General features: G+C 37.9%; 1 protein-coding gene across 9 annotated transcripts in view; it reads right to left on the bottom strand.

Moving 5' to 3' along the window:
* The window catches only part of mllt10 (MLLT10 histone lysine methyltransferase DOT1L cofactor), a 279,374-nt gene that overhangs the window by 61,159 nt on the left and 193,902 nt on the right, over positions 1 to 24,313 (bottom strand). For all 9 annotated transcript variants that reach the window (XM_063044224.1, XM_063044228.1, XM_063044227.1 and 6 more), the window contains one exon: positions 7,691 to 7,808. In XM_063044224.1, the coding sequence (XP_062900294.1) occupies positions 7,691 to 7,808 (118 nt within the window). The remainder of the gene's footprint in view (positions 1 to 7,690; positions 7,809 to 24,313) is intronic.

The following is a 24,313-nucleotide window of genomic DNA, read 5'->3' as shown; positions in this document are numbered from 1 at the left end:
ATTAATTAACTTTGTCAATTTGTCAAAAAATTTAACCAAATCATACTGAGAGCCAAATGTAAATTAGGTGACCACTTTGCAGAACTCAGTGTGAGTGGTCTTGTGCCTCCAGTCTCCCCTCATTTTAATTCTCTGACGCACTCCCACAACAATCTCTGTCTTCTGTCTCCTGCTGAGTTCCTCTGGCATTTTGTGTGTGCTGCCTGGATAGTCAGCATCTGCAGATTTTCTCTTGATTCTGCCTCCTGTTTTGCTCCAGTGATGCTCAACATAAGCTTGAAGCATAGCTCCTCTGAGTATATCAAAGTCATTGGCAATTAACATTGATTTTAACAATTTCAGGGTGTCACTCATTTTTTTCTAATCTTTCTTTTTAGCAATCATCATCATCATCATCAGGTGCCGTGCCCAGTTTGAGCTTTGACTGCCATGGTCCACACACTCCTGTTTCGGGTCAAGTGGATCAATTCATTGGTATTCATTTCCAGTTTTATGGCTGCTGTCTCCATCATCATTTGTCTTTGTCTTCCTCTTGCTTTCTTCTCTTCAATCTTTCCCATAATTACCGTGTATTCTAACTCCTCTTTCCTAATCACATGTACAATGAAGCTACGTTTCCTTTTCATGATCTCATACATTATTTCTCTGTCTGTGTTTGCTCTGTTCATGACATCCTTGTTAGATATTCGTTTCGTCCATGATATTCTTTGCATCCTCCTCAAAAACCACGTCTCTGCTGCTTCAATTCGTTTCCTCATGTTACTAGATATTGTCCAACATTCTGAGCCATATAACATAACTGGATAAATGTAACATTTCAGTACTCTGAGGCGGGTTGTCATGCCTAGTTTAGTATTGGTCAGTATACTCTTCATTCTCGTAAAGAATGCCATCCCTATTCTTCTTTTGATGTCCATGTCACACCTGCCATCTGATGTCACCCAGCTTTATGGCATTAAGTAGCTCTAAGTAGCAAAGGTTCTGTACTTGCTTTATGTCTTCCCCGTTTATTCTTAGCCTGCAGATAGGATTCTCCTTCTTTTTGGATAACACCATACATTCTGTCTTTTTGCAATTGATAGATAGACCCATTTTTGCACTTTCAACACCTATATCAATTAAGTTTTGTAGTTCTTCCTCCGTACTTGCAATTAACACAGTATCATCTGCATATGTGAAATTATTGATGGTTTCACTGCCAACTTCGATTTCCAAGATGTCTCTTATTTTTTGTAATATTGTTTCACTGTACACATTAAATAAATCAGGGGAGAAAACACACCCTTGTCTAACGCCTCTCTTGATTTTCGTAAACTGACTCACTTCTCCATCTATTCTTATGGCGGCAGTTTGTTCCCAGTACAGATTTCTGATTAGGCGGAGATCTTTCGAATCTAGATCAAGTTTTCTGTAATATTTCAAATAACTTATTGTGGTTCACTTTAACAAATCCTTTTGTGTAGTCGATAAAACAAACAAATCTCGTTCTGATAGTATCCTTAACATCAGTACAGGTTTCCCCAGCTATCCAAAGGTACAGCGTTCCTGTGAAACCATTCGTAAGCCGAAATGGCGGAAAGTGAAGAAGCAATTACCATTAATTTTTATGGGAAACGTTTTTGAGCGTTCCCAGACCCAAAAAAATAACCTACCAAATCATACCAAGTAGCACATAAAACCTAAAATAACACTAACATATGATAAATACACAGCCTATATAAAGTAGAAATACTTTTCTGCAATCATTGTTTTTCTTAAATTTCTGACTTTCGTCTCAAACAATTCCTGAATATACTGTCTATCCGTTCATAATCTCATCTTTTTCCATGATAATGGTACTGTCCTTTGCTTTCAAACAGCCACCTGAAGAACAGAGGAGCTTTTTACCAGTGATATTCTCTACCCTCACCATTCTCAACATCCTTTGTTCTCACCAGATTTCCAGATTTACAAACTTGCTCCACATTGACAAATACAGTACTGTGCAAACGTCTTTGGCACCCTAGCTATATACACGTGCCTAAGACTTTTGCAGAGTACTGTCGTTTTTGTGCCCCCCCCCAAAAGAATGTCGATTCAATATTGCCTAAAAGTTTAGTGCAAGACAGATGTCAAAATAAAATAATTATATTAAATGGGGGAAAGGGCTTAGAAGTAAAATCACTTTAACGCAGTAGTGCCCTTAAACATCTTTCCTATAAAAACACAAGATAAGTAAAACCCTAGAACAAATAGCAACCTAACTTGCATTTCCACAATTCTTCATATTACAGAGGTGTAAACTACAGGCCAATTTATACTTCTGCCTCAAATGTACGCCATATGTACCGTGTACCCTACGCCGTAGGGTGACGTGCACCACCCCAAAAATGTAACTCATGCGTTGCAGCGACACAGACCGCAACAACTGTGATTGGTCCGCTTGGTAGCATCGCATTTCCGGTTGCTTTTCTCCGCCATATCTGTACACTGATGCGAAATAAATGGTTGGAGACGATGAACCAAATCGTCAAATCTACTTGCCAACATCTGAAAATATTTAAAATGCATTTCCTCGTCCGTGTCTATCACGAAGAAACTCAACACAGTGGCATAGAAACCCCACATCTAACTAGCGTTTTGGTGGTGAACTGCAGAGCGACACGGACACAACTACACATGCTCGCTACAGTGTAGGGCTACGCCAAAATAAAATCAGGCCTACGGTGTAGCTCATACAATCAAGTATAAATCAGCCTTTATATTTCACGCTACAGATACTGATGCCATTGTTGGCCAGCAAGTTGAGCTGTCAGTAGTAAAAGAACTACACTGGCCTCTAGGAATTTCCCGCATACTATTGAGTCACATGACCTCCTGACCTCACCTCAAGCCAAAAACATGACTGATACATTCTTGTAAATTATCTAACACCTTCTCAGGTAGGAACATACAAAAAGGAAGTATAGATTCCTTCAGATACCACTAATTCTAAAGGAAAAATGATACAAATAATACACCAGCTCTATAGCAATCAAAAGTCAGGGAACAAATTATTAGAACAGAAATTCAGGCAAATACTAGAGTAGGTGGGAGTGGTAAAGAATGAAGAAATGTTTCAACACTTAAAGCAACAAGTTATCTCTAATAGGTTGAAGTCTCTGACACAAACTAATCTAATATAGTTGCTTGAACAATAAAAAGGGAAGCTCAGACAATTCATGACAAAACATACTGGTGTGGTCTTATTCACAGCATAAAACTAAGAGAATTGCATACATCAATCACACATCCACAGGAGACACTGCAGCATTCCATGGTGCCAATAACTTTAGTCAAACATTTACACTTCAGGCACTGAAAAATGAGCTATAACATTTAGTAGCAACAGTATTAACATGTTTCTTTTTATCTAAGTGCAATGAATGCACAACAAAATATGAAACCTACAAAAATTATAAAGCTACTTTCATTTAGAATTGGAGTTTTAAAACCAAGCACAAACAAGAGAAAATCTGCAGATGCTGGAAATCCAAGCAACCAACACACACACTCACACATACACCCACACAAAATGGAAAAGAGTACAGCTGACGTCTTGAGCCAAGACTCTTTTCCATAGATGCTGCCTGGCCTGCTGAGTTCCTCCAGAATTTTGTGTGTGTTGCTTTAAAACCAAGTCCAAAATTACTCTAAAGTTTCCATCAGCAGACGGTCAATGCCAGGAGTAAGAATATATGCACAATTAAAATTAAAAAAATCTGAAGGAAAACACTTCCCAATTTCCTATTTTATTTTATTTCCCTCTCAGCCTTGAATGTATTTTCAATGACTCTGCCCTCTAGGTTAGATTCACAACTCCAAGAAGAAATAAATTCTTAATCTCAATCACCAGTGGGTTATCACTTATTCTGACCTATGTTCACTATGTTCAGTGATAAATTACCTCTTAATGTGAAACAGTCTCATACCATCTACCTTTCAAAACAATTATGCTCAGGCTAACCAAAACAGAGTATTGCTCAATTATATACTCGTTTAAATATCTACAAAATTCTCTATACACACAGTATTCTGTGTGGAGTTCACCATAAATATTTACTACTATCTCTACTAAGTAGCTGAAATCTAAATTATCTCACTTCAAATTCAAAGAATGCATTCTTGGATATCAGAAGTAACTGATTTATTTATTTATTTCACTGTACAAGATGGAGTAGGCCCTTCTGGTCCTTCGAGCCACACTGCCCCAGCGCCTCCCAACAACCTCGATTAACCCTAACCTAATCACGGAACAATTTATAATTAACCTAGCCGGTATATTTCTGGACTGTGGGAGGAAACCAGAAGACCTGGAGAAAATCCATGCATTCCATGGGAGGATGTAGAGACTCCTTACAGAATGGCACTGGAATTGAACTCCAATCTCCGGAATGCTCCAGGCTGAAATTGCATCACACTAATTGATACATTACTGTGGCGTCCAATTTGCAGCAATATTAAACAAAGTTCAATGTAACTATTTTCTTAAGAATTTTGAATACCTGAACAATATTTCCCAGAAGTTACATTCTTCAGAGACAATAATCATTTCTATTTTCTAGCCACTACAATTCTCTGGAATAACCACAGGAAAGGACAGTAAAAGTCTTCAAGGTTATATAAACAGCCTCGTGAAATGGGTAGATATAAGCCATGTCTGGGGTAGGTCTACATAGTTCACCCCAGAGTGATAGAGCAAATTGAGAACATGGTTGAAAGTAATTTGGTATCTTGGCCTTTAAATGCTACATAAAATATACGACAGAGGAAGACATAGGTTTTTGTATTACACTAGCACGGTCACAACTGGAATATTCCATCCAATTCCAAGCATCGCACTTCATATTGAAATTTACTGAAATGATTTTAGGGATGAGGCGCTTTAGATATGTAGAGCAGAGGAAGCTGAAAAATCTGACTGAGACAATTCAAATCTTGGAGACAGAGTACATGGAGAGAAACTGTTCTTTCTGGGAATGAGTCAAGAATCGGGAATAAAAGGAACCAATAATGTCAGCAAGTTTTTTTTATTAATGCCATGAGTGACTAGGGATTGGACTACACTGGCAGGGATAGCAGAGGAAGCAGATTCAAGCAAGCTATAAAATTATCTGAAGATAAAGATTAAGAAAGTATGTATTTATGCAGAGTGTGAAGAAGAGCAGTGAGTTAGGAAGCAGAGTATCTTACAGAATAAACAAAGGAGAAGTATGACAAAAAACTTTACACATACCTGGAAGAATACAGGTCCAACAACACTCATGAAACTGGACACCATCCTCAAATCTGGCAACCCATCCACTTTCCTAAACATTCACTACTTCAACCTCACAATGTACCATGTACTTTGCACAACTTGCAAGATGTTTTTCTGATAGCTCATCCAAAGGATGAAAACTCTACAGCACGTAAGTGGAATGAAAGTGAATGGTATTGCTATTTCCTGCAAGATGTCATTGAAAGTCATACAAAATTTTGACTTGGAAAATATATTGCCATCATACTGAGCCTACAGAACTGTTTCTATTGTCAGGAGAAGGGGCAAAGGCAGGTTACTAGTGCCTTAAAACCAGTTACTTTGGGCAGATGAGGCCCATCAGCCATGGTTGGCAGCTCATCTAGAAGGAAAACTCTGATCTCAAACCTCCGCTGTCTTGAGGCTATACGCATTCATGAGGAAGGCTTCAGGAGTAAACCCTGAGGGAAAAATCCTGAACTGGAGTCCCTAAGGCAGTCCTATGTTGAGTTCAACACTGATTGGCAACTCCTGAGACACTGCTGGTGCCAAACTGTACCAGTCTCTGCCATTCCTTTGGATTCATCTGATGTGTGGAGAGGAGGAGCCTGCTACATGGGCAACAGTTTGCTCTCCATATTGTACTGCCCTAGCCTGTATATCATATAGAGAGATAGGACACAATATCCATGGTTGACATCAACCATTTGCAAGTAATTCATAAGCTTTGTATATTCATGCATCAACTATTTATATGTAACATAGCTATTTTTATGAACTGCAGTGTACTGCTGTTGCAAAACAACATATTTCATGACATATGCCAGCGGTATTAAACCTGATTCTGATTCGTTGTTGTGCACATATCTGGTAAACTACACCACCCTTCTAATGTTGTTCTTTGTTTTTATGTTCAGAGTAACAATGGCTTTATTTTATCTATTCTTGTCCAGCTGCAATCATAATTTTTCTTCTCAATGTACATTTCCACTCACAGCTACTTTCCTCAAGCAGCATGCACACCTCCATGCACCAACCCACCCCTCCACCACACCCCCAAACACCATTATTTGTAACAATTATTTCATTCTTCTTTATACTTGTACACTAGAAATGACATTAAACAATCTTAAATCTTGAAATGTGACCTGTTATTCATGAAAATCAGTTATTCATGGTACTCTTAAGCTTAAATACAAAGTATGTGTATTTAAAGTCCACTTTCATTCTATACACTTTTATACTACTTTTAACATTCCTGCCTTTTAAGAAAAACTGAAATTGGAAAGGGACTCATTTCTCAACATCAAATGCTTCATGTAAAATGTAGTATAAAGGTAATGCTATCTCAGTAGCTAAATAAATAAAATTATTTCAAAAATTCTGGTTTAACGAAGTCTTTTCTATCATCATAGCACCCTAGAAAATTAAACACAGGAAGTTATTCAGCATATCATGCTTATGCCAGTCAATAAAAAGAGCTAGTTGTGTAGGTTAGAGCTCTTTAAGGATACATTCAAATACTTTATAAATATCCTAAGGATTTCTGCCTACAAACCCCTTTCAGGCAATGAAGTCTAGCCCTCTAACAAACGCAAAGTGGAAAGACATCTTATCTTCACTTTAATTCTTCTACTGATGACTGTAAATCTGTGCTGTATTATTTATAACTTTTTAACTATGGAAAGTAGATGCTTCCCATTTGCTATATCTAGGTCCCCTCATGATTCTACATTCTTCAATTAATCTGCCATTGCCTCTTCTCCAAAATAAACACCACTGCCTGGTTAATAGTTTTTTTCATATCCAAAATCTTCCTGTCTCAACAACATCCTTATACATTTCCTTTGCGTGCTATCCAGTGCAAACATGCATTTCCTACAATGTAGTGATCTAACTGTATGCATTACTCAACCTTCAGTCCAGTTATTATTGTATAGTATACATGTATCACTACACTGCTTTTGCATTCCATGCCTTAGCTATACAGGAATATCCTTCTAAACAATTTTATCAAGTCATCCTACTACCTTCTAGAAAGTGGACATTCACTGATAGGTCCGTCTTTTCCATCCTTTATATATTCTCTTGCTTAGTATTACCCCCAAGATTCTATTACTTCACACTTCCTCAGTCTGAATATCATGTGTCACCTTCTGTCCAAACGACAAGACCAAATATATTACTGCAGTCTAAAGCTTTACTCTTCACTGTAGCATCTGCAAACTCCTTTACCACATGCTCCTCAGAAATTTTCAAAAGATAAATTCATTGTCGCAGGCCTTTTGATGAATGAAGCATTTTAAAATTTCCTAAACAATATGCAGGGTCAGGAAAGCCACCTTGGCATGTCATTCCTCTTGAGAATAAGAGCCTTGAAATAATTCTGATTTACAATTTTCCTTTTCTTCTCAAAGTTCCTCTTAAACTTACCTGCTGGACTGGTTTCAGATTGTGCAATAAAAGCTGCCATTGCCGAATTAGGATTTAATTGATTTCCAAACATGTGAGATGGTGCTAGATTAAAAGATGATCCAGGTAGTGCACTTGCCTGTTGAGGATATGATAAAGCACAATTAGAAATAGAAAGAAAGTCTTTGGGACAAATCAACTATAATGGACAAACAGATAACTGCTGAATTAGTAATTTATAATGAACGGCACCAGATGATGCTGGAAGATTTGTGATTATTTTTCCATACATAGAAAATTCCCGGTTTCAATTGTCTTTATGGTAAGTCATCAGTTCCGTACAGCAGAAAAACAATACAGCATCAAACCAATTGCACTAGTCACTTTTCCACAATTTCTTTTTAAGGTAAACTTTGTCCCTTCTCCTAATGTTTAGGATATGGTTTGGTAGCTACTGGCTGCCCTCTAGTTGTTATTATGTGAATCTAGTTAGTGAATGCTAGCAGAATATCTCCTCACATAGCCATATTATCAGAAAACAGTTAGATAGATGCTCTTCAACAGTTATTGTTCAAGTATAAAAATACTCGCTAATTTTCTCTTTCCTACTCCACCCAACTCCTGACTCAGCTGAGAGCAGTTAAGTCACGAGAGTAAGAATGAAACCAGAATCTCAGTGCATGGTTCTAGATTATCAATTTCTAAGACAGAAATGAGTTTATTAACATCAAAATACAAACATTAAAGATAAAAAAACGATTTTAGAAATATTCTGTATGTCTTGATCACAACTCCAGCCTAGGTCAGATTATTAAATCATCAGTGACTATTCAGTTTAAAAACATACCTATTTAACTTCTGTTTCAGAGTACTTTCTTTGCAGATTATCAAGCATAGAATATTCAAAAGAGGTAACAGGTTTGTTATTGCATCTCATTAAATATAATTGTAAATGTTCCATTCAATATTCCAAAACATTAATCTAATAAAGGAACCTTCCCCCCCCCGCCACTGCCTAAATGACATAAAAAATTAACTTGTCTTTCCCTGTGTTGTTAATTCCAACAATAGATGGATTCGAGAATTAGTTTGTTCAAACAAATATCGTTTAATTTCTGTGCTGGTAATAATTTCATTCTTTTGTATAAGGACACACAAATCGAGCCGATATTAAGAACTTAAAGAAATGCAGGTCTACCTCATCAGCTAATTGCTCTTTAGCAGAGTATCTGGACTTGGTGTGGACTGCTGCCTGCTACAGAAAGGTATCTGAGTTGGTGTGCAAAAGCAGTGTGCAGTTTAAGTGAGTGATTGTCCTGTGATATCAAGACTCTATTGGACATTGGTAACATAAAATACTGCAAGTCTGGATCACTGATTTATTGACAAGACCAATGGCAAGGAAGCTGTGCGGCCTTGGTTGTAACGAGCATGCCACAGTATCGCTTGTTGCCTCCATACTTGGTTGGGAACTGGCCCCTCCCATCAGTACTGCCCTCTAGTGTTTGCTCGGTGAAAGACAAGCTGATTGCATGCGTGCATTCATCTGCAGACCGCTGAGGGCTGTTCTTGCTTCATCCTCCAACAATCTACAGGAAATGTAGCTTAGGGTCTTAGGCTATATCGTATTTTTTTTTATGTGACTATATGTTTACTGCTAACTTACATGTGCTGGACATACCTAGTGCTGTGAATGACTGCTGGTACTGTCCTTTGCATCTTGGTCCTGAGGAACACTGTTTCGTTCAACTGTGTTCATGGGTATTCATGTGTGGTTGAATGATAATTAAACTTGAACTTAAACTTGAACCAAAATGCTGCTAAAACAGCATTCAGTAAAATGCAGCAATTATATTCAACAAGAGCATGTTGATAGCAAACAAGAGAAAATCTGCAGATGCTGGAAATCTGAGTAACACACACAAAATGCTGGAGGAATTCACCATGCCAAGGAACATCTATGGAAGAGAGAACAGTTGACATTTTGGGCCAAAATTATGTACACTTTAATTAAGGCCTTTTGGAGAGTATAGTTCCCCCAGAAAATGGGAAAATGGGACAGGGATAAGATTATTCAGTTACGTGGAGAGATTTACATAGCTGAGGTAGTTGGCTTTAAACCAGACTAGGTTATGGGGTTGGGAGGGTTGGGGGGAGAATAGGGCATTTCAACATTGCATTTTATTAAGAGAGATAAAGAAACACATAATCTACAAATATACTATTAGGAATGTTGGTAACCAAAATACATAATTTTAATGATAACTGGCATTAAAAAATCCATGGTGAAGATTACATATTTTTTAAAAACTCCGTATCTAAATAAAAAAATGCCACATCTGAAAAGGTAAAGGAAGTAAAATTCAATGGTGACTTTCAAAGCAAGACTACAAGGGAAAAATTTAATGAACTACGGGGAAGGTTAAGGAATATTGTATTAATTGAGCCAGTAAGGGTGAATTATGTATTCCTGTTCTTCAACATTCTACAAAATAGCATCTCAAGATACCCATTTCACAATTTCTAACTATATTTACAGATTTCCAGAGGTATAACCACAATGTCCTAATTAAAGTTTTATGTAGTGACAAGATAGATTATTAATTTCCATAGTTACACTTTTTACTTATGGTTCAGGTAGGTCAGACACCAGGAGAGGCAAAAAACAATCCTCACACCCTAACAAATGTGCAGCCCAAAACACTTCAAAGCTGACCCACACATGATCACTGTGGAACTGACATCCATGCCTGCATGTGGAAGTGGGAATTTATGAGAAGAATACAAAAGAACTATCCCAGGCAAAACATTAGCCCCAGAAAGAAGCTTCAAGAAGAAGACTGCTCAAAAATGGAAGAAAGGCACTGGAGAGACACACTGAATTCCTTTAGGATTCCTGATTCCTCAAGCATAATACACACTGCTAATTTTTTAAAAATATATTTTTTTGGCCACTCTGCTGCCACCTTCATATTGCCAGTGATCTTGGTATTGTTGGCTGCAGATGCTTAGACATGGAACAAATAAAAAAACAAGCTGCTAGAGGAACTCAGCATGTCAGACAACAATGGAAGCAGAAGGATGGCTGAAATTGTGCATTAACATCTTCCATCATGACAGAAGCCAGTATAAAGAGTAAGAGGAGTGAGGTGAGGCCAGAGCTGACCATGATAGGTGGATCAGCGTGATGTGGCAATGATGGGCAGATGGAGCCAGTTGGGAAGGGGATAGAAAGTGGAACCAAGGGTTAGGGGTAAAGGCTTGGGGGGAAATGGTGTTATGAGAGCACAAGGGTAGTTCTGGAAGAGAGGGAACAAAACAGAGGTGGCAAGGATCACAATATTCATGCCATTGGGTTGTAGACTACCCAGGTAGAATACAAGATATTGTTCCTCTGTAATCAATACAGAATACTGCAGGAACTCAGCATCCATGGAAATGAATAAACAGTCAACATTTCAGGCCAAGACCCTTCATCAGTTCCTCTAGTTTGCATGACAATTATTTACTGAAAATAAGGTTCAAAAACATTTGATAAATCATTACACGGTATGCACTTTAGTGAAATTTCAGGTTTGATATTCTGTACTGTGCTGACCAAAGCTAGTCGATACTGCATGGTGTGCACGGCAAGATTGCATGAAAAAAGACACTTCTCTCCAAGAAGAACATTACTACCCATCTAAAGATTGCTAAAGACCATGTTGATAAGCCAGAAGGCTATTGGAAGCATGTTCTGTGGATGGATGAGTCCAAATTGGAAATTTTTGGCTTAAATGAGAAGTGTTACATTTGGCGGGTAAGGCGAAAACCAAACACTGCATTCCAGCATAAGAACCTCCTCCCATCTGTGGCACACGGTGGTGGCAGTGTCATAGTTTGGGTCTGCTTTGCTGCCTCGTGACCAGGACGGCTTGCCATCATTGATGGAATTATGAATTCTGAATTGTACCAGGAAATTCTACAGGAAAATGTCAGGGTATCCATCCGTGAACTGAAGCTCAAGAGAAAATGGTCACGGAGCAAGACAATGACCCTAAACACACAAGTCAGACTGCCAAAGAATGGTTAAAGCAGAAGAAATTACACATTTTGGAATGGGTGAGTCAAAGTCCTGACCTTTGTCCTCTGAATATGTTGTGGAAGGACCTGAAGCAAGCAGTTCATGTAAAGAAGCCCAACATCCCAGGGTTGAAGCAGTTTTGTAAGGAGGAATGGCCTAATATTCCTCCAAGCCAATGTGCAGGACTGATCAATGATTGCTGGAAACATTTGGTTGAGGTTATTGCTGTACAAGGAGGTCATACCAGTTACTGAAAACAAAGGTTCACATACTTTTTTTAATACAATAAGTACACGTAATATTGGATTGTTTTTCCCAATAGATGCATGAAAAGGTATAATATTTTTGTGTTATTTATTTAAATGGGTTCTCTTACCTAGTTTTGACTTGCATGAATATCTGATCATATTTTAGGTCATATTTATGCAGAAATAAGAGAAAATTCTAAATGGTTCACAAACTTTCTAGCACTACTGTACTACTGTGAAATTCTTCAGGAATAAGTGTTCCGAATTGGAAATTAAACAACAAGCGTTAAGGTCAGTGCTTGACTGTGATATTACTTGTCAATACCTATCTTTGAAGGGGAGAAAAGATTAACTGCATGAAAGTCACAACAAAAAGCAAAACAAATTCATGATTGTAAAACATCAATCATAATTTGTAATTGTTTATTGTTTACTACATCAGATTCAAAATGTAAAAAAAAATCATGTAGTTATCAAAAATCACATTTCTAAACTTCAGTCAATAGCAGTCCAATCTAAACTGAAATTTAACTTTATAAAATGACTGGTGAAGTATGTAAGAGTGGTTTCTGGTTTTCATCCACACCCTAAGTGTATAGCCTAAATCATAAACACTGGGACTTACCGACACAGTGACCACATAATAGTCATACTAATTATTTAATCTTATTAAATAATTTATGCAACGTGCAGGTAGCCATCAGATGCTCAAGTCTTCCACATTACAAACTGTCAGCAAATGCCAGAAGGCCCTACTTCCAGATTAGCCCTAAGCCACATATCCTTTACAATGTCAACCATAAGAAAAACTGAAAATCGTTCTACTATCTTTATTAGAGGTGGAAATAAAGTCAAACAAGCCTCTACTGGAAGCAAAAAGGTGGCTCAAGTATGTTCTTCACAATGGAGAATTAAATGATAAATCACAGCTCTATCATAACCCCATCTGAGAACTGTAATTTTGGCAGTCAGCCAATAGTACCACCAGTTAGCTCTTCCAAAGTTTGTATTCATTCATGTTGCAAACCACAATTCTGAAGGCGGCCACTGGGACTTTCGCCAAACAAGCAAAAATGAACCCTTAAACATATCAAGCAGTTTTTTTTTCTGGCTAATTTCTCACATAATCCAATTCAATGAAAAAATAATTTTCCTTGCATACATTTACAGGTGCTGCAAAATGCAATAAATGGTGAACACCCAGATTCTTTTGAAAGTTGAAGTGTGACAAGGATAAGCTACTGAAAGAAATGTTTAGAGCAAAGGAATCAATCATTACAAATATACTCAGCTTTAAAAGCTCCTGCAGATGATTGTATTCATTCATACGTGGTTAAACTATCCTTAAAGTAAATCAACCACCACAAACAATTCAAGTCTTTATGAAGCTGTGGTCCATTGAATAAAAATTGCACACAAGTCTGTTTCTTGTAACTAGGTATCTATTGCATTCTATTCATCCAATCTTTTACTTCTCTTTTTATGTCCAGATCGATTTTGTAGCATGAAGTCTTTATATCTTAAATTTACATGTTTTTGTTTCTCTTTCATTTATTGCTTTTCTGGAATAATTACATGAAATTTTCCAGAGAACTGAGGGAATATTGTTACTATCCCATTATGAAAAGCTAGGAAACAACATCCAGCAAACCTTTTGCCAGTGATAGTTAAGCAGTATTTGACAATTAAAATAAAGGAAAACATTGAATCTATAATATGTTTAAGTATTTTCTTAAATACCATTACAAAATACAATGATTATTGATAAAGTTACAATAAAAACACTTCTACACCCACATTAAAGAGTGAATTAGACAAATGTAAAATCATCATGCAAACAATTTTCAATTGTTCAATTTTCAATCACCGATAAAGACCCTAATGTAATTGGAATTTTAATATTTGTGTGACAAATACTGCAGGTTTTAATTTCTGAAGCAACAGTTTTCAAGAAATTCCAAAAACATGTATAAAATGCCCTGTTAATATGTATTGCTACCAGTAGAGGCAGTATACACATTTGTCTGATTTCATTGAGAAAATTTTGTAGTTCCCCTCTTATGAACTAACAAATCCTGTAATGTTTCTGACAGAAAACATTATGTTCCTTATATGATTGAAAAGGCTGTAAAGGTACTATTTTAACCTTTAAAAGAAATTTAGAAGCATTCACAATAGGCTGCAAAATGACAATTATATCAATTATGACGTATCACAAGTGTTAAAATTTTATTCCAATAAGTACATCACAGTAAATCACAAACTCTTAAATCTTCAAAATTTAAACTGTTTCTTGTCAGCAATAACACAAACAAACAATATACCTGTATTTGTTTAATTGAAAAATAATTTTTAAAAAGTAACAGCAAGTCCGTCAGGATCTCCAGAAAGAACGTTCTATGGAAACATCACATAACTCCAGATGTTAGCTTATTTCATCTCTTTAAATAATAGATGACTGTTGTGCACTTCTCTATGGGTTTAATATTTTCATGTTTTCCTTTTTGTAAATACTTAAATATGATTGGGCATTTGCAATTTGTGGAATTCTAGACATATAAATTTATAAGGCATTGAAAGCATAAAGCTTCTTTTAGGAATGCCATCAAGAACAATAATTACATTGTCAACAGAAAACAAACAAACTGATGGCCAATGCAAAAAAAAAGGTAATAGAAGCAATTTTTTTCTTTGCCAATGCCCATACAAGTTATGCACTAAGCAGGGTCTCCTGACAACCGGCCCCATTTCTTTCTGAGCTCCCCACCAGCAGGGTTTTAATACACAGCGTGTGATGAGAGATGAAACCAAGTGTGAACAACTTTAAGGTCCCATGAGCAGGCTGACTGTTGAAGCTGTCAGGTTCAATTGCATCATTCGACATTATTCAATGCCTCAAACTGCTCCCTAATTGTTAGGGGCTTAACATATTCAGCACCATTGTTTCGCCTAATGCAGAAATGCCCACAGAAGGACTTACATAAAGAAGGGGGAGGGTTTAGATTTTGGTAAACCATGACTGAACTTTCCTTCATTCATACAGTGACACAAGGAAGGGCTGGCTGAACAACCGGGAGCAATATGTAACACTTTGCACTTTCATTGATTCACAGTTCATCGATACCCCAACCCACCTAAAATATATCAGTGCAGAGTCAATGTGCAAAGATGTTTTATATATTCAAGCAATTCCTTCTATGAATGCTTTGCGTAGTTCAGTTAGTATTGTAGCGTCAGAGCAGCAGTACATTCTAATAGTTTTGTAACATTAGGGAATTAATGCAACAATAGTTGATGCAAACCAGACAAGAATGGATCCTAAACAGTTTTTACAAATTTATTTTTCAGCTGTAGATTTTTCCAAAGATGTAATTATATATCAGAAAGATGTTTATGGTAGATTGGTTACCAATTGGATTTGCATTTTTGGTGATCATTACATGCTTATTGCCAAGAGCTACAGTGCAAAGCTACACATGCAGGAAACAGTTCAATAAAATGGTTGTGCTTTTCACATAAGATGAGACAACAACTGCGGATAGGTTATTTAATCATGGTGCTGGTGCATTATAGCAAAGCTTGCTGCCATATTCATGTATTTGCTTTTTATTCAGTTACCTAATTGTAATCAGAGGCAAGAAACTTGGTTTGTGTTTTCCTTTCCCCGTCCAGTGACACTTAGATTAATTGTACAACTCTCACTGCCACCCAGGCTGAGATTAGCAAATTCAGCACAGTCCAGAAAACTAACGTGTGACAAGGTGAAGTTAAGAAAAAAGTTTGAAATGTAGGACAGCACCACGTTTGACCAAAGCATAAAGGTAAAAAAAGTAAATCAAAAAACAATAAGTAATTAGCACTAAATTATGCACAAAGATTGCAGGACAAAAGAATGAGGAAAACAATGAGGCCTCCAGTTCCAAAGAACAATCAATTAGATTAAAAGGTTATATAGTAAATAAAAGTTTAGTGTATAAACACATACAAAAGCATTGAGCAATTGCTGCAGTACCTGTTATAAGGACATAAATGTACAAAGTAAGATGAGAGAAATGATAAAAACTTAAGGAAAACAGAAAATATAGTGCTATTCAGAGAAAAGAGTGCAGATTCAACTAACTAGGAAGGTTAAGAAGAAATAATGAAGATAGATACCAGGAAGGTACAGATATCATTTTGCAAAGAAAAAGAGCAAATTATTGTCATAAAGTAAAATCTCATACAACACATGGTACATATTTTCTCTGTTATTACAAAGATGCAACAGCAACAACGTAAAATAAAGACAAAATAATGTAGCTAACTGATAAAAGGTAACCATAGAAATTAATAATATGTAGAAATTAAAAACCAAAACAAAACTGTGTGCTGCTAAATTGCATTCTCAAACTATGAAGTCAGTCAAGGACAGGCAATAGATATTTACAAATACTACTGACAAAAATTAATAGCATTTATGAGTACATTCACCATTTTTGGACTTTCTATTGGGGGATAATAAAATGTAATGTTTTGAGAACAATAATAATCGGAAATGTAGACTAACTTATATCAGCTTGCAGATAATACCACTGTAGTTAGCCAGATCTCAAATAATGATAAGACAACACTGAGGAAGGAAATAGAGTTTAGTGGCATGATGTCAAGACAAGAACCTTTCCTCCAATGTCTGCAAAACAAAAGAGCTGGTCATTGATTTCAGGAAGCAGGCAAGAGCACACACTTCTACATGTATGAATACTGCTGAGGTAGAGATGGTTTATAGCTTCAAGTTCCTAGGTATAAACATCACCAACAGTTTGTCCTTGACCAACCACATAACTGCTATGGTATGGCCAAGAAATCACACCAGCACCCCTACTTCCTCAAAAGGCTAAAGAAATTCAGCATGTCTCTGATCACTATCAGGGTGCCTCATGGCTTGGTATGGCAACTGCCTTGCCTGTGAATGCAAGAAACTGCAGAATTGTGGATAAAACTCATAATCAAAGACCTCTCACAACCTAGACATTCTCTTTTCTTCTTCCATTGGACAAAACATACAAAAGCCTGAAAACATGGAGCAGCAAGCTCAAGGACAGCTTCTATCCTGTTGTTACAAGATACTTGAATAGACCTCAAATGATAAAGATGAAATCTTGATTTCTCAATTTACCTCATCATTAGCCTTGCATCTTATTTGTGTACCTGCACTGCACTTTCTCTGTAACAATAACACTACACTCAGTGGCCATTTCATTAGGTACAGCTGTTTATTACTGCAGCAGTTTAATCAGCCAATCATGTGGAAACAACTCACTGCATAAAAGCAAACATGGTTAAGCGGTTTAATTGTTGTTCAGACCAAAGATCAGAATGGGGAAGAAATGTAATCTGAAAGACTCTGATTGCAGAATGATTGTTGGTGCCAAACAGAGTGGTTTGAATGGGAAGAGGGTTGTGAACAGTGAAGGTAGATATGAGGCTGGAATGTGATAATTGGAAACAAGTAGCTGTTGATGCTGGACATGATGAATAAGTTGAATGGGACTAAATAAGGAAGGATGAAGGCCAAATGGAACCAGATGGGGGAGGGAATAGGAGATCTAGAAGGTGCAGTTTGTGGGTGAAAAACATATGAAACCAAGTGGGAGAGGGAAATGAAACTGGGTGACAGGGGAAGCAGAAGGAGAAAGAAAGGAGTACAAGTATGGGTTACCTGAAGTTGGAAAATTTTATGTTTACATCATTGGGTTGCAGACAACGCAGGCAGAGTATGAGATATTACTCTTCTACTCTGTGTTTCACCTCACATTGGCAATGTAGATGGCCAAAGGTGAACCGGTTGGTGAGGCAACAGGAAAGGGAGTTGAAGTGGCATAAAACTGGGAGATCAAGATGGCCATTGAAAAGAACACAGGCATTCATCAAAATGGTCACCTAGTCTATATCTGGTCTAGCCAATGTAGAAGAGGCCACATCTAGTGCATCAAATGCAGCACACAAAGTTGGGTGAGGTTGATCCGGATCCGGAGCTGCAAGGGTTGTTTGGTCCCAGATGGCAATGAGAGAGGAGGTCTATGGATAAGTGTGGCAGCCCTATGATTACAGAGGATTTGTGGAACATCTGATCCAAGACTATTTAAAATGAAGGTATACATTCAGGATGGCATGAGGAACCTCCAGTCTATTTATCACGACACACAATTTCAGCACAGCAGAAGGAATGCATCACCTCCAAGTTATTTACCTGCATGGTCTCATCAGCCACCTCAGAAACCAGAATCAGAATCAGGTTTGTTATCACTGGCACACGTTATGAAGTCTTGCAGTAGTACAATGCAAGACATTAAAATAATGAAGTTATAAAATAAATAAATAGTGCAAAAAAACAAGTAAGGTAGTGCTCATGGGTCTATGAACTATTTAGAAATATGATAATGGAGGGAGCAAATCATCCTTAAATTGTGAGGGGCTGCCCAACGAGAAAGGAAGGAGGGTAGTAGTGGTTTAAAAGGCAGTACAGTTGTGTTCGACAGAATATTTGTTGATGAATAAACACTTCTCAGGCTTCCAGCCAGGTACAGGCATAGATTTTAACTAACATTTCAATGCCAAACTCTGTCATCTTCATCAGGGATGAGTTTTACATCAAAATATCAGTTTAAATCTATGTTTGTACCCAGCTGGAAGCCCGAGAAAAGTTTATACGTCATATAAGCCACTAAAGCACTAGATCCTTATTCAGAATATTTGTTTCTTAGAATGTCACTACAATAATTTGTTGCGTTATAAATTAGGGAGGGAGCAGCACTGAAGTATTTGATCCTACCCTACATATTCTCGTCATAATTTAGGACATCTATTTCACCTCTGCAGTTTATCCAACTCTTCTTATATCTGAACTTAAGCAGAGGTGAAATTCTTAATTGTCCCTTTATTATCCATAGCCTTAACTATCTTAATACATATTTGGCCCATCTCCACCATTCTATTGTTTATAAGTCATATTCATTCTAAACAATGATGCTGTGTTCTACATTGGACCAGGTACCAATTCTCATTACCAATGTGTTCGTACCCAAATAGTACCTAGAGAAGCCAAAAGCATAATATTTAAAATTCACATCTTTGTTTCTGATCCAGCTACTAACTACACTCTCCTCATTGTATAATCTATCACCAAAAAAAATCTGCAGGTTTTCCAATTCTGAGATTGATCATGTAAAGATTTTATTATGTTATATCTGGTGGCCATATCTTTGGATGTTCAGGTTCCAAGCTCTGAAATTCACTCCAAAAACTTTGCCGATTTTCCAACCTCTATTTCTTCCGTTAAGTCACTTCTGAAGGTCTATTTCTCAGACTCAAATTTTTATGTCAGCCACCCTATTATCTTTTGTACCAGCTGGTGGCGTAGTGGCATCAGCGCTGGACTTCGGGGCGAGAGGTCCCGAGTTTGAATCCGGCCGGCTGCCTTGCACGCTCTCCATCCGTGCCTGGGTTGAGTGTCGAGCTAACAACTCGACCTCATAAAAAAAAAACCTGGAGAGGGTTGGGCTTCAGATGCCCAAGACGATGGGCATTTAAGAAAAAGCTTGTCATGACAGCGCCCTGATCTTTATAAATGGCAGCGTGTGAAATTTTGTTGATAATTCTATAAAGCATCTTGGGGCATTTTGCCAAGTTAAAGGTGATATACGAAAACTAAATACTGTTTTCCCTAAGAACATGGTATCTCAGTGGCTTTGACGTCCACTATTATGAAGTGCTTTGAGAGGCTGGCCATGCCATGCATTAACTCTTGTCTTCCAGACAACCACGGCCCACTATAAATCACCTACCACTGAAGCAGATCTATGGCAGATACTGTCTCCCTGGCCCTACACAGAAACTCTGGAGCACAAGGACAGTAAAGATCATTAGATATGTTTGATTATTTTTGTTGAATACAGACCTGTCTTCATTACTATAATTACAAGCAAGCTCATCACCAAATTCTGAACCTTGGGAATGAACACCTCCCTCTGCAACTAATCCTCAACTTCCTGACCAACAGACCACAACCTATAAGGGAGGGCTGTATCCTCAATCCCCACTCTACTCCTTGCAACACTGTGACAGCATGGCCAGATTCTGCTCTAACTCTATTAACAAGTTTGCAAATGACACCACCACAGTGGGCCATATTACAGATAACAGTGTGTCAAAGTATAGGAAGGAGATAGCTTAGAAACATGGTGCCATGATAACCTATCCTTCAATGACAGTAAAGCAAAAGGACTAGTCACTGACATCAGGAAGGAGGAGTTGAGAGCATCAAGTTCCTAGGAATGAACATCACCAATAGTCTCCTGGTTCAACAACATAGATGCCAAAAGCAAGCAAGCTGACCAGCATCTCTTCTTCATTTGGAGGCTAAAGAAATTTGGCATGTTACCTTTAACCCTTACCAATTTTTATTCAATGCACCAAAGAAACAATCTTACTGGATGCTTAATGGATTGTTATAGTAGGCATCTGCTCTGCATGTGACCATAAGAAACTGCAGTTGAAGACACAGCTCAAAAGCCAAAAACATCCTCCCCCCAGCACCCATGGAGTCTGTTTACATTTCTTGCAGCCACAGCAAAGCAGCCAGCAAAATCAAAGTTTCCACTCACTCCAGGCATTCTCTCTTCTCGGTTCTTCCTGAAGTGAACTAAAGTGCCACCTTCTATGCCCTTTCTCATGTTGAGGCAGTACCTCTTTACCCAGATCAACTTATACATCTTTCTTTGGCCCTCCTGAAGTTTGAACTACTCCTGAAGACTTTAAACTATGCAACTGCAAGTCAACTCTTCTAAACTATCAAAAATATTTGTACAAAATAAGATTCCAGAAAATTACTTCCCAAGATTTTAAATTGAGAGATGTAAATTAATTTAAATGATGGTGCTTCCTGAACATCTGAACCATGATTCTCTTGACAAGCAATAATACTAGCTTTTAGATACCAATACCCAAAAAAAATGCTAATTTAACCAGACCGCATTTACATATTTTTGTGACCCTATACTTATAATCAGCGCGCATGTAACAATAACTTGCATTTACAGAGTGCTTTAACATTGTTAAACATCCCTAAAATCTTCAGATTAGCTTAAATTTAAAATTGACATAATTTATTGTTGTGAATGTTTCACACTCCACTGCAAACCTGTGTCATACTGAAATACTTAGCAAAATGTAATGTCCAGGTTCAGTGCATAACTTCAGGCCATTTTGGGGTAAAACAGCATAAAGTGTAAGAGTCTGGACCAAAAATTTAACAAGGCTATTATAACTTAAAACATTAATATACTCCGAACAGATTCAAATTTTACACACTTAAAGAAAGTAAAGAAATGTGTTACCTTACTATCACAACCCATAATTTGAGACTCAATCACAACCTCAATTGCATTCATAAAAAATTTCATAAAATTATACTGCTAGCGTTTGAAAAATATGCTTTTGCAACTAAAAATATTAAGATGCTTAGTACATAAACAATACTGATATACAAAGAATACAAAAGTAAGCAAGTCAGGCCAGTTTCTTTAAATGTAGTAAAACCCCAATAATCTTTATTCTAATCATTTAAAAATCCCAATTATAACACATGGCTCAGCAGGTAATGTTTCGTCATGCTCTCTTCCCATAGGGCCCCAGTTCCCAGATTCCGTTTCCACTTACTTGGTTCACTGGAAAACTTATTATAATACTGCACAGTATCTATAAAAAGCAAGATGGGGTATTAAGAGAATTCAAAATTATTAGAAGTTTTACTGTACAGCCCAATGTACTATAATTTTCTTCCACAAAACTATTGGAATCAGTAAGGAATTGGAATGTTATTGTCACATCTACTGAGGTAGAGTGAAAATGAGGAGCATATCTTGCATATTGTTCATACAGAGCAAATCTATACAAAGTACATTGAGTTAAGTGTCAACGGGGACATGCCAGATTTCTTTAAACTCACCCCCCACCCCCCGGAGGAAGTAGAAACATTGGCTCTCTTGCCAATGGCATATATGTGGTTGGGCCAGGTACAAGTTATTGATGATGTCCACTCCTTGGAACTTAAAACTCTCAACCTCAGCACTGTTGTTGAAGATAGGAGTTGGTGCACTACTCACCTTTTGAATAACCATCTCTTTTGTTTTACTGATATTGAGGGAAAGATTGTTGGCATGACACCATGTCACTTGGCTCTCTACCTCCCTCTTGTACTCCAACTCACTTTAAATCGAGTTATAGCCCACGATGGTAGTATCATCTGCAAACTTTGTAGATAACAGTTTAGAGCAGAATCTGGTCACAGTCATGAGTACGCAAGGAGTAAAGTAGGGGGATGAGGATCCAACCTTGAGAAATACTAGCATTGATAATAACTGTGGTAGAGGTGCTGCTGCCTATCTGTCCTGACTACACTCAGGAAATTGAGGATTATCAATACTCTGCCAGTAACCACAAGAAATTGCAGAGTTGTGGACACAGCTCAGCACATCATAGAAACCAAACTTCCTTCCATGGACGTTATCAATACTTCTTCCTGTCTCAGTAAAGCAGCTAGCATAATCAAAGACTCCACCCAATCCAGATATTCCCTCTTCTTCACACCACACCCTCATTCAGGCAGAAAATGCAAAAGTCTGAAAGCAAGTACCACCAAGCTCAAGGATTGCTCCTATCCTGCTGCAATAAAAATTCTGAATTGCTCCCAGTACAATAAGATGGATTCGATTTCACATCCACCTCGTTTTAACCCTGCACCTTGCTGTATACCTGCACCGCACTTCCTCTGCAACTGTAACATTGTATTCTGCACTGTTATTGTTTTACCTTGTACTACTTCAATGCAGGTATCCCTCGCTTTTTGAACGTTCGATTTACGAAACCTCACTGTTACGAAAGACCTACATTAGTTACCTGTTTTCGCTAACAGAAGGTGTTTTCACTGTTACAAAGAAAAGCAGCGCACGAAAAAAATCAGCGTGCGCCCCGAGCAGCCGCTCTCCTCTGGATTCGGAACGGCGTTCTCACCAGTATTGCTTTAACACGTGCCTATGAGCAGCCGTTTGCAAGATGAGTTCTAAGGTATCGGAAAAGCCTAAAGGAGCTTGTAAGGGTGTTATACTTAGTGTAAAGCTAGACATAATTAAGCGTTTCGATCGTGGTGAACAAAGTAAGGACAAAGTGAGTTTGGCTTGTGGAAGTTGACGAAGATAATGTTGAAGAGGTTTTGGCATCCCATGACCAAGAACTGATAGATGAAGAGCTGATGCAGTTGGAAGAGGAAGGATAACAATTGAAACCGAATGAGTAATGATAAAGTACGACTTTAATTTTGAAAGGGTACGTCGGTTTGGGCATATTTGCAAGATGGTTTGAGTCCTTACAAAGAACTGTGTGATAGAAAAATGCGCAAGGCTAAGCAGTCAAGCAAGCCTTCCACATCAGCCACAGCAGACAACGAACCTCGACCTTCGACATCGAGGCAGGCAGAGATAGAAGATGACCTGCCTGCCCTGATCGACGATGACTTGACACCCCAGTGTCCCACCACCCCAACCCACAGGCCGTGGACAGATACTGATTCGTGGAGAATGCAGCGGTAGCCGGGAGGTACACAGTACATCTTTAAGAAAAAAGCTGAAATAAACATGCTAATTAATTAGGTGCCATCCGGCATGTAATTGTCGGCCCAGATCAGAGGCGATTGCATTGCCTCTGATCTGGGCCAATATTTACATGCCGGGCGGCACCTAATTAATTAGCATGTTTATTTCAGCTTTTTTTCTTAAAGATGTGCTGCATGTGTCCCGGCTACCACTGTACCCCTGCATTCTTCGAGGATCGATATCGGTTCGCTGCCCGGAGAGTTGGGGCTGCTGCACTACCCCAACCTGCGACTACTCAGCCTAACACACCAGTGTGCTCAATGTCTTCCCAATTCCCGTAAGTGATACTATATTGTACATACATTATTTCTACTTTATATCGGCTGTGTATTTTTACGTGTTATTTGGTATGATTTGGCAGCTTCATAGCTTAAAGGTTACTGGAGAGCGCTTGTGCCGTGTTTTTGCCGACGACGCTTGCGTGAGATTTTCACTACGGAGAACAGTTCAGGCAATGATTGTGGAAAAGTATTTCTACTTTATATAGGCTGTGTATTTATCATATCATTCCTGCTTTTACTATATGTTACTGTTATTTTAGGTTTTATGTGTTATTTGGCATGATTTGGTAGGTTATTTTTGGGTCTGCGAACGCTCACAAATTTTTCCCATATAAATAAATGGTAATTGCTTCTTCGCTTTACGA

The sequence above is a fragment of the Mobula hypostoma genome, chromosome 3, assembly GCF_963921235.1.
Source record: "Mobula hypostoma chromosome 3, sMobHyp1.1, whole genome shotgun sequence".
Taxonomy (NCBI): Eukaryota; Metazoa; Chordata; class Chondrichthyes; order Myliobatiformes; family Myliobatidae; genus Mobula; species Mobula hypostoma.
This window is presented reverse-complemented; position numbering and strand designations above follow the sequence as displayed.